This window comes from Muntiacus reevesi, chromosome 10 (genome assembly GCF_963930625.1).
Source record: "Muntiacus reevesi chromosome 10, mMunRee1.1, whole genome shotgun sequence".
In the NCBI taxonomy this organism is placed as follows: Eukaryota; Metazoa; Chordata; class Mammalia; order Artiodactyla; family Cervidae; genus Muntiacus; species Muntiacus reevesi.
In genome coordinates, this window is record NC_089258.1 from 3,299,058 (window position 1) to 3,316,482 (window position 17,425).

The window sequence follows — 17,425 nt, forward strand, 5'->3', positions numbered from 1 at the left end:
CGTCCACTGTCACATGGCTGCATCCTCTACAAGTGTCATGCTTTTCTGTAGTTTACTATACAGTACTATACATTGTAGTGTATATACACATATCTATGTAGGTGGTATAGTATGTAGTTGTTGTTCAGTCACTAAGTCGTATCCGACTCTTGGCGACCCCATAGACTGTAGTCCACCAGGCTCCTCTGTCCATGACATTTCCCAGGCGAGAATATTGGAGTGGGTTGCCATTTCCTTCTCCAGGGGATCTTCCTGACCCAGGGATCGAACCCTTGTCTCCTGCAATGGCAGGTGGATTCTTTATCACTGAGCCACCAGGAAAGCCCATAGAATATAGCAGTACCACATTTTTATTTCAAGCCTAGGATGTCCAGAAGCAAATGTAAAAGCAGTGGTACATAACTGAGTGTGTTAGTTGGGTACCTAGGCTAATTTTGCTGGACTTAGGTACAAACTAGATTTTTAACATGCTCTTGGAACAAAAGTCATCCATATGTAGGGACTTACTGTACTAACTCTGTGAAAGTTTTTAAAAGTTGCTATTCTTTCTGATGCAGAATAAGTAAAACCTGTTTGAAAACCATTGTAGCTAATTTCTTATGCTTTTGAGAGATGGATCATGTTTCCAGCAGCTCTGAAAGTGAGTGTTAGTCCCTCAGTCATGTCTGACTCTTTGCGACCCCATGGACTGTAGCCCGCCAGGCTCCTCTGTCCATGGAATTCTCCAGGCAAGAATACTGGAGTGGGTGGCCATTCCCTTCTCCAGGGGATCTTCCTGACCTAGGGATCGAACTCATGTCTCTTGCCTCGCAGGCAAATTGTTTTCCCATCTGAGCCACCGGGGCAGCCTGCCGAGGGCTCTAGGATGCTTGATTTCTCAGGGAATTTCCCAGAAGCCCCTAGTTCTCACCGCCACCCCGACCCTTCGTGCTGGTCCACAGACAGCACGCAGAACCTGTGGTGGTCAGTAGTGAGGCACAGCCCTCTCGCCGTGTTTGTCCACCCTGGGGGCACACTAGTCTCGGAGGTGAACAGCAGTGTCAGAAGGACAGGTAGGGGTGCTCATGACTGGGGACAGGCTCCTAGCTGCTGGTCACACAGATGCAGCAGCATCTGTTAGTGAGGCCGGCCCTGACAAGTGTCCTGCATCTTCCTGCCCTCTAGAAAAGTGGTCTGAGTTGCTGCCGGTTCTCTTGGTGGGGGGAGTGGGCGGGGGTCCCTGTCTGATCCTTTAACCACCAGCCCACCCCTCCAGGTACCAAATCTGCCACTCCATCCTCACCTCTGGCTTGTAGGCTTTCCGGAATCTTGACGGTCCATCAGGACTGAAGACCTGGCCAGGCACACAGCTCACCACAGCTGGAAGCCCATTCTCACACGTGACGTTCTTGACGGGGTCCAGCGACACCTGAGGGCCCAACTTGCAGCTGGAGATGTGGGCCTCCGTGCCTGTGCAGTCCATGGAGTATGGCCAGTAGCGCTGCTTCTTGCGGGCGGCAAACATTCTGCGGAAGGAGAGACAGGGCAGGTGACCAAGACATCACGCTGCCCACCCCTCCCTTCTTCCACAGCTGGGCAACTGACCCCTGCCCGGGGCCGGTCACTGAGGTAGTGGAACCAGATAGACATGGTCCTCACTCCCGCAGTTCAGTCTTGCTCCAGACAGAGCTCTGCAGGGCGTGTCTGCCAGCACTCACTGGTCATGCTGGGCACTGGGGAGCCAGACCTGGAAGGGCAGTCATGGCTTCCTGCTTCCAGGGAGCTCATGTTCTAGGAGACAAGGGTCTAACTCAGTGTGTGTGCATGCTAAATCGCTTCAGTCACGTCTGACTCTTTGTGACCCCATGGACCATGGCCCACCAGGCTTGTCTGTCCATAGGATTCTCCAGGAAAGAACACTGCAGTGGATTGCCATGCCCTCCTCCAGGGAATCTTCCCAACCCAGGGACTGAACCCAAGTCTCTTACATCTCCTGCATTGGCAGGCAGGTTCTCTATCAATAGCGCCACCTGGGAAGCCCCTAACTCAGTGTAGTGACATATGATACTGATGCCTATAGATGCAAAGTGTAAAAAGGGATCTTGGAGAGACAAATACAATGTGATATCCCTCAGCCAAAAAAAGAATGAAATAACATTTGCAGCAACATGGACGGACCTCGAGATGATTATACTAAGTGAAGTAAGTCAGACAGAAGAAGACAAATATCATAGGATATCACTTACGTGTGGAATCTAAAACAAATATTACAAAATATTTACAAAACAGAAACAGACTCAACAGACATAGGAAACAGACTTGTGGTTACCAAAGCGGCGAAGGGGGGAAGCTACCCTTCCTCTCTCCTGTCCTGGGTCTTTGAAGTCTGTGGGCTCATCGGTGATTGGCAGAATCCAGTGAGACACACTGCTGCCGGACTGCCCAGAGGAGGGGCTGCCCAGGGCAAGTTGGCCCCAGATGAACAGAAGCGGAGTCCTGTCCCTACTGGTCTAGCAGGCCTGGAAGTTTCTGCTTTGCCTCAGAGTGAATGGGATGTGAACAGAGAGGAAGGATAAACCTGACAGATGCCACTGATATCTCTCCTTACCAAAAACTGCGACTGGTAGTTATTCTAGTCTATGCATGCAATGACACAGAATCCTTGAAAGAAAAAGGACTATCTTGGAAAGCTCAGGGTTTGTGCTCAACATAGCTACAGCCAGAGCACAGAACGACACAGGAAGACTGTTAATGATCCCAAGAGCCAGGCTTCCCTGGTGGCACAGTTGATGGGAGTCTGCCTGCCAATGCAGGGACACAAGCTCGACCCCTGGTCCAGGAGGATCTACATGCTGCGGAGCACCTAAGCCCACACATCACAGCTACTTAGCCTGTGCTCTAGAGCCTGGGAGCTGCAGCTTCGGAGCCCATGCACCCTAGAGCCTGTACTTTACAACAAGAGAAGCCACTGCAACAAGAAACGTTCGCACCGCAACGAAGAGTAGATCCCGCTCGCCGCAACAAGAGACAGCCTGTGCAAAGCAATGAAGACCCAGCGTAGCCAAAATAAATGAATAAAGAAGTGAAAAAGAATTCCAAGAGTCACCACCCCTCCCCATTCCCTGGAAAGCCCTGCTCTTGGAAACACAACCTCCAGTTTGTTTCCCATGACACTCGTACCTGGGACAGCAGAACACACTTGTTGGTGGGTAGGATATTATAGCTTGCTATGACACAAGTCAGGCGAGCAAACACACCCAGGGGATGTCAGGGGCACGGGGAGTGGTCAGATCTCACTGCATTGGAACATCTTCTAGCTCCCAGCTTTCAGTGACCACCAGCCTCTCCCAGGAACAGATGTGCTGAGCTCTCAACACAGAGGCTCCCTCAGCAGACAGAGCTGCTCTTCCTTCCCCAGAGAGCCCCTCTGTCCTCTGACATCAGATCACAGGAATGCAATCCTCCACAGGCCTCCGCCAGGGCAGCCCACCCCGCCCCCATGAGTCACTCTCACAGGCCACCCCTCCCCCACCCCGGGATGCAGCCGTGGGGATGCAGATAGGAGGCACTGGGGAGGATGGAGGGGCTTCCCAGGGGGCTCTAGTGGTAAAGAACCTGCCTGCCAATGCAGGAGACATTAGAGACGTGGGTTCTGTCCCTGGGTCTGGACGATCCCCTGGAGAAGAGCATGGCAACCCACTCCAGTATTCTTGCCTGGAGAATCCCATGGACAGAGGAGCCTGGTAGGCTGCAGTCCATGGGGTCACAAAGAGTCGGACTCAACTGAAGTGACTTAGCACGCACATGCACACATGGACAACACACTCTAGGCCTGATGGTGGGTGACTAGAGTTACAGGACAGCCACTGGCCAAGCGGGAAGCTTGCTTGAGAAAGGCATCTAGGCTGATGGCTGAGTAAGATTGAGCTGAACTGATTCAACTGAAAATGAGAAGCCCTCCTTGCTTTCCTCCAGCCAAGGAGCACACCAGGCGTGGTAGGGATTCTGCCAGCTCTGTGAGACTGTCTACCTCAATTATGCATTCTGAACCAGGGAAATAACCACAGCGTGGGTTCGGGGACCCATCGAGCCCACTGTGATACAGACCTGCACCAAACCTCCACTGATCACCTGACATCCATACTGGGCCGCAGGGATGTTTGGGTCCCTGGAACCAGGGTCTGTTCAGAGCCTGTTTCCAGTGGTTCCTGACAGTTCTGATCATTTTCTTTTCTCCAGTGTACAATACAGTGACCTTGGTAAAAGGTCATAGGTCCCATTGGGTAAATGACTAAGAGGGTACACTTCTGGCCGTGTGCCACAGTCCTTCTTTAAAGAGACCTGGCCTCCTCTTCATTCAAGGGCTTATAGGTCTGTAAACTTTCTCAAGTCTGGACATTGAGGGGCTGGACCTGTTTTTATGATTCAGATCAGATTTTTGTTCTCTTAACCTAGAACTTTTCTGCTTTTACAGATTGAATAAGAATCAAATAGGCTTCCTATTTCATTTCTGAGAACACCATGAGACAGCCAACTGGATCAACTAGTCAACCCCACAAGTCTGCAGGGGCCAGTCTATCCTGATTGCTGCTTCGACTTTGCTGGCCGTAGCCAAGCCCATCTTGCCTTTGGCCTTGAGTGCTGTCACCGGGTCCCTGCCACCCACGATCTAATTACCCCCACTGCCTTTAGGTTTCCTGACCTGCAGGGACTGCAGCCCCCACCCTGAGGTCTGGCTTAGAGAAGGGCCCTCAGGGAGCTCTTAAGAACCAGGGAGGAGGGGCTTCCTTGGAGGTCTAGTGGTTAAGAATCCTCCTTGCAATGCAGGGGACACAGTTCGATCCCTGGTCAGGGAACCTAACACCCCCCCCCCCCCCAAGCTGCGGAGCAACTGAGCCTTCAAGCACTGGAGAGCATGTGCCACAACTAGAGAGCTTGTGCATGGTAATGAAAGATCTCGCATGCCACAGCCAAGACTGACGCAGACAAATAAACAAATAAATAAAAGAACCAGAGAGGGAGTCAGGACTTCCCTTACAAATTTATTCCTCTCTGTCATGGTGAAACATCTGTCTTCTGGACCCATTTGTCTTAGATGACAAATCCATGGCAACATTCTAGTCTCCCCAGGCTTCTGAACCCCTTTCTCTACATGAAACCAAGGGGACTCAGCATTTCTAATTTGGTCTGGTGGGCCTCCTTTTGGTCCCTGTTTCAGCCAGCTCACCAAAGCCTTAGAGTCCTAACTCCTGAGATGCAATATGAATGCAGTCTCTGTTCAGTAATCATGTATCAATAAATCAATACCAATAATGGGATCTTGCTTTAAGAAAAAGAAAATGACTACCCAATATTCCTGGTCTGGGAGATGGGGCCCTGTGGCTTCAGTCTGATCAATTTCCAGGTACATGTACCACTTCCCAGTCTGTGAGAGGATCATCTGCAGCCCAGCTGCCAAACGGACCTGAGGTCAGTGATCCGCCTCAACAGCCAGAAGATGATTCTGGTCCACCCGCAGTTGAGGAGGAGGTTTTCAGAAGCCCTCTGAACAAGCCACGTGTTGCCTGGCCTCGGGCACCCTGTCCTGCTGCAGAGCAGGGCTGATGGCAGCCTTCCTGCTCCCAGGACTGGGCGAAGACCTGTGCCAGGCTGGGGGCTCCAGTGGGGCCAGCAGGTAGGAAGCCTGTCAGAGGACGAGATCTACTTTTCTTGGCTCCAATTGGAAGGAAAGGCTGAGAAGGTGTTTCCAGGGAAGGAGCCAGCCAGCTGGCAGGAATTCTCCAAACTATTTAGAGAACGGGACCACCCTGCCTGCCCCCATCCCACCCTGTGCAAACAGGAAGATCTGGGCCATGTCTGGGGCGGCTGGGGCAGGAATCACCACCAGGCAGCTCGGCAGCCAGCACTCACCCTCATGGTGGACCAGAGGCTCTGACCTAAGGAGCCAGGCTGAGCCCAGGAAGGAACGAAGCCTGCACTGACCCCAGGGACTGGGGGACAGAGTTGGGGCAGGGACCCTGCTTCCTGGCTGGAAGCCACCTCTCTCCTTGGCTTGAAAGGGAAGAGGTAGTAAGTCTGCACTCTTGAGGAGGGTGGACCCTGTTGCCGGAGACCCGGGGTAGATCCTGAGTCTGCCACTTCCTAGTTTTATCGCCTTTCTCTGACTTCATTCCTTTAGCTGTAACATAGACCCCTTCCTAGAACTGTGACGCTTAAGTGGCTAAGAGGGCTTCCTTGGTGGCTCAGATCATAAAGAATCCACCTGCAATGCAGGAGACCCAGGTTCGATTCCTGAGTCAGGAAGATCCCCTAGAGAAAGGAACAGCTACCCACTCCAGTATTTTTGCCATTGGGTCACAAAGAGTTGGGCACAACTGAACAACTAACACATAAGAGATTAAAAATCAGGGCAGAAATAAATGCAAAAGAAACTAAAGAGACAATAGCAAAAATAAACAAAGCTAAAAGCTGGTTTTTTGAAAAAATAAACAAAATTGACAAACCATTAGCAAGACTCATTAAGAAACAAAGGGAGAAGAACCAAATTAACAAAATTAGAAATGAAAATGGAGAGATCACAACAGACAACACTGAAATACAAAGGATTATAAGAGACTACTACCAGCAGCTCTATGCCAATAAAATGGACAACTTGGAAGAAATGGACAAATTCTTAGAAAAGTATAACTTTCCAAAACTGAACCAGGAAGAAATAGAAGATCTTAACAGACCCATCACAAGCAAGGAAATCGAAACTGTAATCAAAAATCTTCCAGCAAACAAAAGCCCAGGACCAGATGGCTTCACAGCTGAATTCTACCAAAAATTTAGAGAAGAGCTAACACCTATCTTACTCAAACTCTTCCAGAAAATTGCAGAAGGTAAACTTCCAAATTCATTCTATGAGGCCAACATCACCCTAATTCCAAAACCAGACAAAGATGCCACAAAAAAAGAAAACTACAGACCAATATCACTGATGAACATAGATGCAAAAATCCTTAACAAAATTCTAGCAAACAGAATCCAACAACATATTTAAAAAATCATACACCATGACCAAGTGGGCTTTATCCCAGGAATGCAAGGATTCTTTAATATCCACAAATCAATCAATGTAATACACCACATTAACAAATTGAAAGATAAAAACCATATGATTATCTCAATAGATGCAAGGAAAGCCTTTGACAAAATTCAACACTCATTTATGATTAAAGCTCTCCAGAAAGCAGGAATAGAAGGAACATACCTCAACATAATAAAAGCTATATATGACAAACCCACAGCAAGCATCACCCTCAATGGTGAAAAATTGAAAGCATTTCCCCCAAATCAGGAACAAGACAAGGGTGCCCACTCTCACCACTACTATTCAACATAGTGTTGGAAGTTTTGGCCACAGCAATCAGAGCAGAAAAAGAAGTAAAAGGAATCCAGATAGGAAAAGAAGAAGTGAAACTCTCGCTGTTTGCAGATGACATGATCCTCTACATGGAAAACCCTAAAGACTCTTCCAGAAAATTACTAGAGCTAGTCAATGAATATAGTAAATTTGCAGGATATAAAATTAACACACAGAAATCCCTTGCATTCCTATATACTAACAATGAAAAAACAGAAAGAGAAATTAAGGAAACAATACCATTCACCACTGCAACAAAAAGAATAAAATACTTAGGAGTATATCTACCTAAAGAAACAAAAGACCTATATATAGAAAACTATAAAGCACTGATGAAAGAAATCAAAGAGGACACAATCAGATGGATAAACATACCGTGTTCATGGATTGGAAGAATCAATATTGTCAAAATGGCTATTCTACCCAAAGCAATCTATAGATTCAATGCAATCCCTATCAAGCTACCAACGGTATTTTTCACAGAACTAGAACAAATAATTTCACAATTTGTATGGAAATACAAAAAACCTCGAATAGCCAAAGTAATCTTGAGAAAGAAGAATGGAACTGGAGGAATCAATCTGCCTGACTTCAGACTCTACTACAAAGCCACAGCCATCAAGACAGTATGGTACTGGCACAAAGACAGAAATATAGATCAATGGAACAGAATAGAAAGCCCAGAGATAAATCCACAAACCTATGGACACCTTATCTTCGACAAAGGAGGCAAGGATATACAATGGAAAAAAGACAACCTCTTTAACAAGTGGTTCTGGGAAAACTGGTGAACCACTTGGAAAAGAATGAAACTAGAACACCTCCTAACACCATACACAAAAATAAACTCAAAATGGATTAAAGATCTAAATGTAAGACCAGAAACTATAAAACTCCTAGAGGAGAACATAGGCAAAACACTCTCCGACATAAATCACAGCAAGATCCTCTATGACCCACCTCTCAGAATATTGGAAATAAAAGCAAAAATAAACAAATGGGACCTAATGAAACTTAAAAGCTTTTGCACAACAAAGGAAATTATAAGTAAGGTGAAAAGACAGCCCTCAGATTGGGAGAAAATAATAGCAAATGAAGCAACAGACAAAGGATTAATCTCAAAAACATACAAGCAACTCCTGCAGCTCAATTCCAGAAAAATAAATGACCCAATCAAAAAATAGGCCAAAGAACTAAACAGACATTTCTCCAAAGAAGACATACAGATGGCTAACAAACACATGAAAAGATGCTCCACATCACTCATCATCAGAGAAATGCAAATCAAAACCACAATGAGGTACCATTACACGCCAGTCAGGATGGCTGCTATCCAAAAGTCTACAAGCAACAAATACTGGAGAGGGTGTGGAGAAAAGGGAACCCTCTTACACTGTTGGTGGGAATGCAAACTAGTACAGCCACTATGGAGAACAGTGTGGAGATTTCTTAAAAAACTGGAAATAGAACTGCCATATGACCCAGCAATACCACTTCTGGGCATACACACCGAGGAATCCAGATCTGAAAGAGACACGTGCACCCCAATGTTCATCACGGCACTGTTTATAATAGCCAGGACATGGAAGCAACCTAGATGCCCCTCAGCAGATGAGTGGATAAGGAAGCTGTGGTACATATACACCATGGAATATTACTCAGCCGTTAAAAAGAATTCATTTGAATCAGTTCTAATGAGATGGACGAAACTGGAGCCCATTATACAGAGTGAAGTAAGCCAGAAAGATAAAGAACGTTACAGTATACTAACACATATATATGGAATTTAGAAAGATGGTAACGATGGCCCTATATGCAGGGCAGAAGAAGAGACGCAGAAGTACAGAACAGACTTTTGAACTCTGTGGGAGAAGGTGAGGGTGGGATGTTTTGAAAGAACAGCATGTATATTATCTGTGGTGAAACAGACCACCAGCCCAGGTGGGATGCATGAGACAAGTGCTCAGGCCTGGTGGGCTGGGAAGACCCAGAGGAGTCGGGTGGAGAGGGAGGTGGGATGGGGGACCGGGATGGGGAATACGTGTAACTCTCTGGCTGATTCATGTCAATGTATGACAAAACCCACTGAAATGTTGTGAAGTAATTAGCCTCCAACTAATAAAAAAAAAAAAAAAGACCAAAGCAAAAAAAAAAAAAAAAACAAAAACATAGACTAAGAACAGAGCCACCTGGCATGTAGTCAGTGCTCAGTAAAGCAGATTATTATCCTTACTAGAGGAGATAAGAAGACCCCATGACTAGTCAATACACCAGCCTGTCATGGACTGAAAACCCTTCACTGGACACCCGTCCGCAAATTACTCTAAGTCCCCTGTCCCTGCCTGGAGAGATATTAACTGTGGAAACCATAACAGCATCGCAAGATTTACTCAGGATGAATGTAACTAAATCCACGAGATCTGTTTCTCATTTTCCTAACAGTTGCAGATTTCTCATAATAATCACTTCGAGGGGGCAGAGGACAGAGGTGGCCCCGGCCACTGCATTCTATGTCTGCATCTCCATTGCTGTGCCGCAGATAGGTTTGTCAGCACCGCCTTTCTAGATTGCACATATATGGGTGAATATCCGATACGAGGTCAATGCAGGGCTCCCCAGGGGCTCAGTGGTAAAGACTCTGCCCGCAATGCGGGAGACACAGGAGGCGCAGGTTGGATCCCTGGGTCAGGAAGATCCCCTGGAGGAGGGCGTGGCAACCCACGCCAGTATTCTTGCCTGGAGAATCCCACAGACAGAGGAGCCTGGCGGGCTATAGCCTGTAGGGTCGCAAGAGTCTACTGAGCACGCACACATGCACACTGAGCCACCGCAGAGCTGACTGAGGACAAGCTGGGGCCAGAGTCCCGCTGCGCAGAGTCCCCGCCCAGACTCCTTACTTGTACACTTTGGTGTTGTAGGTCTTCTCCCCAGGGAAGCCGAACATGCCGCAGACCACGCGGGAGTTCTTAGCCGTCCAGTGCTTGTCACAGATCTGCTTCCACGTTTTGCCCTCCTTTACCTCCACGTAGCCCTCTGTCACCGGGGTGCGCTTGCGGAAGGCGGAGAGGATGGCTCGGATCCGGATGTCCTCCACTTGGATGTTCATGTTCTGGGAGGGGAGGGGGTGGAAGGAAATGGGTGACTTTCCTGGTCTGGCCCTGGGGAGGTGATGGCAGACTGGGCTTATCCTGAGAGTCTGTCCACCTTTCCCCTCGGGCTCTTGGGGGGCTGTGGGTGCTCCCCAAGAGCACACAGCACATGCAGTGGGGCTGCAGGAACCAGTAGAGAAAGAGCAGGGTGACCCAGGCAATCAGAGACTTAGGGGAGCCCAGCGCTCCTCCTCTATCCTATCAAAAACACCAAGGGGCAGCAGCCTCCTCACGCAGGGGTCTCAAAGAGCAGAGGAGAGAATCGCATTCCTTGAATGCTGTATTCTAGAGGCAAAATCATTCGGATTGCTGTATTTTACTCCAAAGCATCTGCGTGTAGGCCTGGGAGTGAGTGTGTGTGTGTGCCTTCCCAGTAATCTGCCTGTAAAACTGAAATTTTGGGCAGATGAGCCCTAGATACCCTGAGCTGGTGGGGCCATGTTGCACACCGCCTCATGTGCTCCCCTCGTGTCAGCAGTCTTCAGGGTGAAAAGCCAGAAGAGAAAGGGGAAGGTTTGGAGAGAAGTGGGAGGAAAGGAGGTGTGTGCCTGGACCCAGGCCAGCCAAGTAGGAGGGGCAAGTCTGGGGCCCAGGAGGTAGGGATGCACACAGTCATGCAACTATGCCAAAGAAAGGAAAGGAAAGATTCTGAATATCTTGAGGCCCTTGTCTTGAAAGCCCCTGTTCACCCCTCTCCTCCCCATTTCTGTGGCAGTGAGTGAAAAGACAGGAGCCTGCTAGGAGGATGTGGAGAAGGCTGGGGTTGAAGGTGGGCTCCTCTCCCAGCCCCTGACACTGGGCTGCTCTGTCCCTGCCCCTAGCCCACACCCTCAACAGGCCAAGCTGGATGGAGGAACAGGGGCCTACCTGGAATTTTCCAGGATGATATCTTTTATGTTTCTCCAAGGTTCTCACAAATCTGCCCCAAACACTAAGGACGCTCCAGAATCTCTCACTTTCAGCCCATCTTCTTTCTGCCCCTGCCCAAGGGTCCACCACCAGCTCTCACAAGGCTCCCCAGCTGAGTCCCTGCCTCCCTGCTCTCCTCCATCCATCTGACAAAGGGCCAGCCCCCAGAGGACTCCTTCTAAACCACAACTAACCTTGTCCCTTGGCTGTCTGCACCTATACCTCAGTCCCAAATCTACAGCCAGCTAGGATGATGCTGGGAAAGATTGAAGGTGGAGAAGAAGGGGACAATAGAGGATGAGATGGTTGGATGGTTATCATTGACTCAATAAACATGAGTTTGAACAAGATCCATGAGACAGTGAAGGACAGGGGAGCCTGGCATGCTGCAGCCTGGTCACAAAGAGTCAGACACGACTGAGTGACTGCTCAACAACAATAACAGGACGATAACAAGTACCACTACTTTCTGGGCATTTTCTCACTTAATCCTCAAACAATAGAGGTCTTTATAGTTAGTGTCATCTCCATTGTCCAGATAAGAATATTGGGTGACTCCAGTGATCTCCCAGGACCACAGAGAGGCAGAGAGCACCTGAGGTTTGGTGTGTGATGCTCTCTGAACCACGCCACATGGGACTGGGCAGGGACGCTGGCAAAGAGGAACCCAACGATTTGGGTGCCCACACCCCAGTCCAGCCAGGATGCAAATGAACTGGGAGTTTGAACAGAACCATTATTTGGGTGCCCAGGGATTCAGGTCTCCTTGCCACTGGCTTCAGGGTGCAAAGCCAGGCCCCATTTCCCCAGTCCTGCGAGGCGGTGGAAAGTATGTTGGCTGGGGTGGTGGGGCGGGGGGTGGCATCTAGCCCTGGTTCCTTTCCATGCAGAGCGGAAGGAAAGTCGCCAGTGGCAGGATTATGTTTGCCAGCCTGGATCCTTGGATCCATTACAGCTCTCAGTCAGGCCACAGGGCTCGCGCCACCAAGACACATGGACAGGAGTGAGCAAGAAAGGGCTGGAGGTCTAGACCGGCTCGTGGGCTGGCCCCCTCCTCCGACTTACCACCTCGGGAGGCAAGGCTGGAATTCCAGCATGTAAGGAATGTGTGATGCCCAGAAGGAAGTTACCCACTGTGGCGTTGGCCCTGAGAGCTGCATGGGGCAGGCAGGCTGGGTAGACTTGATTAAATTCACAGATCCTCCCCCTCCCCCCGTCCCCCTGCCCCCTTCCCCTCATCTCAGCCCATGGAGCATCAGCTCATCTGGGATACAGAATGTGAATCCAGAGGGAGGAAGGCCAGGGTGGGGGAGCTCAACTGACCCTTGTCTTAAGGCTGGGCAGTGTCCCCTCAGCAGAATAACGACCGGTGGGCAAGCCAGCTAGGGTCCCAGATGCAGGAAATGAGGCTCAGAGGAGAGAAAGTGCTAGAACTGATGTCACTGTTCTTGTATTCCCACTGACTCACTGCATGTGTATGTGTGGGCACTAGTGTGTATGTTTGGTGTCACGAATGTCTCTCTGGATGTGTGTCTCTGCACGCGTTTGTGCGTCCACGTATGTGTCTCTAGGGGAGCTCACTGTTCCTGTGTGTCCGTGTGCAGGAGGATGTGCACATGTCTGTGTGCTGTGTGGAGTGTGTGTCTGTGCACGCAGTACGAAGATGCAGAGGGTTTCCTTGCAAAGCCCTGGGAGAGCAGTCAGGCAAGTTCCTTCTCCTCTTCTCTCTCCACAGAACTAATTCCTTCCCACCATCTTGGGCTCAAATCCACCTCAGTCATTCATTCATTCATCCCATAAAATACAGTCGCTCCCTCCGAGGACCCTGCCAGCCTCCTCCCTACTGCCCAACCCTGGGGCCCTGGCTCTTCTCTGAATCATAACGATTATGTGAGCGCTCATTCATCAAATGCCAGCCAATTCATTACGTGTCAGGCTCTGCACTCAGAACTTTACATCTATCCCCTTCCTCAGTTCCCATAACAACCAGTGAGAGGGCTAATGGTATACCCTGGCTACAGGTGAAAAGCAAGAAAACTTAGTGAGGTTTGGCATCTTCTCCAAATTCACACAGCCAGTAAGTAGATAAACAAGGGTGAAAACCGAGTTCAGACTCTAAGTCCATGCCCCAGGCTCACCACAGTGGGCCTCTGCCCTTCTGCCTTCATCCCATCCCTTGCCAGCTACTGAGATGACACGCCTGGGCCTGGGACTCGGCCTTCTGAGGCATCCTTTGGGGGTCCACCCGATAAAAGCCACATTTGAAGTCCTCCATGCGCCCTGCCCAGAGAAGGTATGAGTCAGGCCGTAGTGTACGTGAGATGAGAGGGCTGCCTCCCAGCTGCCCTTGGACTCAGGCCAGGGGGCAGCAGGGAAACCCTCAGTGGCATGCAGTCAGGGCTCGCTGCTGGCTCACGAGCTCACAGGGGCTGTTCAGAGAGCTCTGCGTAGGAAAACACGTACACACAGAGCGGCCCTCCTGACCTCACTGCCTTGGAATCCTTTCCATAACCACAAGCATTAGAAATTTTTTTCCCCCAGAAGTTCAACTTCAAAAGAGCAGTGAAGATTTGAAACACTAGAACCTATACACATTTTTCTTTCCTAACAGAAGTCTCTTTAGACTTGCCTGTTTCACGTTTAGCCCAAGAGCCCAGAAGCCGTCAATATATCTGGCCCCTTTTAAAACTCGAAAGTCTGAAGGCTGGCCCTCCGGCCAGAGACTGTAGTTCACCAAACTCTCCAAAAGGCTTCCCACCAAGGAATTCACAGAACCTTCTGCACTTGTCCTACTCAAAACTCAGCACATCTCCAGGGAGGGTCTGAGCCCTGGGAGTAACTATCACTGGCTTCCAAAGGGGAAAATCAGGGTGCCTTGAGGCCATAACCTGCCTTGCTGTACCTAGTGGGGTGGTGGAAAAAAGGACGAGTGAAAGATCACCAGGGCTGATCTCCCAGTCTTGTGCTTGAATGACATTTCACATTTGCAGCATCTGTGAATGACTTGCAGATTCCACAATGTGACAGTCTGGGGCTATTGCCAAGGAGGAAAAATCACCAGTTTTGAAAGTCTAGTTGGGGATTGCATCAGGGAAAGATTCAGGGGGAGACAAGGCAAGCAACCCTCTAAGGACGCACTTCACTGCTGAAAGTTGGCACTCGGCTCATCGCCTCCTGTGGAGGGCATGTTTCCAAGAGCCAGATCTTAGTCCAATTCTTCCCCTTCCTCCCTCTAGAAGTTATCATTTAATCATGCAATTAATTACTTAATGTATCAGACCAAGCCTTCCCACCTGAGAAGTCATCCATGGAGTGGTGTCAGGTGGGAGGATGGAGAGGTAGTGGTCCCCCATCATCCCACCAGAACAAACGACTGGTTCGTTCTGCACAACTGCTGCTCACTTAGTAAGCCCCTTCCCTCTACAGCTAACGAGTTCCTGCATCTTGCTCTCAAAGCCCTTTATTTATTTTGCTATTTTCTAAATTATCTATTTATTTAATTTTTGGCTGTACTGGTTTTCACTGCTGCTTGGACATTTCTCTAGTTGCCGTGAGCGGGGCGACTCTGTCGTTAGGGTGTTCAGGCTTCTCACTGCAGTGGCATCTCTTGTTAAGGAGCATGGGCTCTAGAGAGTGGGGCCTCAGCAGCTGCAGCAGGAGGGCTCAGAAGCTGTGGCTCCCGGGCTCGAGAACACAGGCTCACAGATGTGGTGCATGGGCTTAGTTGCTCTGCGGCATGTGGGATCTTCCCAGACCAGGGATCTGTCTCCTGCACTGGCAGGCAGATTCTTACCACTGAGCCTCCAGGGAAGCCCCTGTGCAGCTATTGTTAAAAAATGGGCTTCCAGATAGAGATCCATTTTCCCAGGAGCCACCTTAGCAACTTACGTCAGCACCTCCCACGAAACGCACCCAGGATGCCCTTGGTTTCCCTCTTCTCACTGAGCGAGCCAACGCCCCCCCAGTTTGCAGCCCACAAGCCTCTTGCTCCCTCTCTCTTCCTTGCTCTTATGGCTCATTCTGCCCCAGCCATGCTTTTCCTACCCTTCCATCTCCTTCCCACGTGTATGGTCCAGGCAGGTGTGCAGTGAGAATTGCGGACGTACGAGAAGAACATCACAATTCTGTTTCTTCAGGGCAGATGAATGACTGACCCAGTTCTCCTCAAACGTGGCTGACATATCCATTCAGCTGACCACTGTGTGCTCATGTGTTTGGCTCAAAATCTTCCCGTGGCTCCCCGAGGTCTTATATTTCAGGTCAAGAACCTTCCTGATCAGACCCGCCTGTCCCCACTCTGTCCTTTCTCCAGCCTTGAGCATCCCTTCTTGCCAGGCTGGCATCACTCTTTTAACGCCAGCATCAAGCTGCTTCCCGCAATCCTTTTTTGCTTTCTCTCTACCACTGAGCATCCTCCTGACCCTTAGAAACAATCTCACTCATTCAATCATTTGAAGAATACCAGCTGAAGGATACCAGTCCCAGGAACTGTGTGAGGTTGACACTAGTCAACCAGATCAGCAAGTCTCTTGTAGTCACTCATGGCAGATGGGGAAAGACAGTATCCTCTCTTCCATGAAGCCCCTCCTGACTCAAATATCTCATCCACACAGATTTGACGTCTTTATTCTCTAGCATTTGCTTTCTGAGTCCCTCAGTTTATCCTTGGCTTATATTGACTATCTTGTAGTATTGATCTTTCCACAAGTTCTGTCACCTCATCAGACTGTGAGTCTCTCGAGGATGGACCTGTTTTTTATTCATTCCTGTATTCCTCACAGCAACTCACACCAGACACAACATACAGTGGGTCCTCACATATTTCTGTAATAAACTACTAATAATAATCATTTTTAAAAATCCAATTACAGGAAAGCAGTTTAACTAGAAATGCTGAGTTCTCAAGCCAGAAATGTAACAAAGACTCTCTTTATTCTTTGCTTAATGCAAAACAAACATCGAGGCTTGCCTCTCTTCACAGCATAAGCACTTCTTGTGTGACTTACCGATGGACAAGAAGATAGCTGCACTTTATCCATTTGATCTCCTGCCATCTGAGCTATTTAACACCCTCCCCTCTTCCCCCTAGAAATCTGAGACTAATAAATAGCTATTGAATGGAATTAAAAGCTGATCTGACCATCAGCACGTGTTCAGTCAGTTTATCCAAATGGGTAACATCTGTAAACAGCATGAGACATGCTGTACTGGAAGAGGCTGGCTACACTGTAATTATCCCCTTTTGATGATCAAATCTGAAATTCACAGCCTCAGAAGTTCCTGGGAACATTCTCGAGCCAGTGATTCCGACTGGGCCAGATGGACGAGAGGGAAGAGAGAAGGCAGTGCGGTGATTTCTGTTGCTCAGCATTGTGTGATGGAGACCTGCCTGGGTGGAGGGGGTCGGGATGGGAGTAGCACCAGAGCTGAGGTCGTGCCGAACCACTGAAGGAGAAAGCTGGCAGTCTGAGCCCTTTTATAAATCAAGAGCTTTGCAACGATGCAGGAGAATCAAATGCTCTGTTTCATTTTCCAACCTGAAAGCAGTGGAGCAGGTAACAGAGGCTGCTTCCTTGGAGACCAGGCAAGAGCTGCTGACCGCAGGAAGCTGGCACGACACCTGCGCCTGCAATTGGTCCCTCTAAGCCAGCGGGAGTGCCGAGGCCACAGACCAAGCAAGTCTGTGGACCTGGCCAAACCGCCTGGCTCGCTCCCAGGTGGGGCGCCTGATGCCTCTCCTCCTAGCAACCATCACCATGGTGGCAAAGTAATGACTACACTGTGTGTGTGTCAGTCACGCAGCAGTGTCTGACTCTGGACCCCGTGGACTGTAGCCCGCCAGGCTCCTCGGTCCATGGGATTCTCCAGGCAAGAATACTGGAGTGGGTAGCCATTCCCTTCTCCAGGGGATCTTCCTAACCCAGGGATCGAACTCTGGTCTTCTGCATTGCAGAAGATTCTTTACCAGATTCTTTACCATCTG

General features: G+C 49.3%; 1 protein-coding gene across 1 annotated transcript in view; it reads right to left on the reverse strand.

The window, feature by feature from the left end:
* LOXL2 (lysyl oxidase like 2) overlaps positions 1-17,425 on the reverse strand; it is a 112,542-nt gene that overhangs the window by 46,378 nt on the left and 48,739 nt on the right. The window contains exons 4-5 of the mRNA XM_065946628.1: positions 10,282-10,493; positions 1,283-1,505 (exon numbers count right to left, since the gene is read on the reverse strand). Of these exons, the coding sequence (XP_065802700.1) occupies positions 1,283-1,505; positions 10,282-10,493 (435 nt within the window). The remainder of the gene's footprint in view (positions 1-1,282; positions 1,506-10,281; positions 10,494-17,425) is intronic.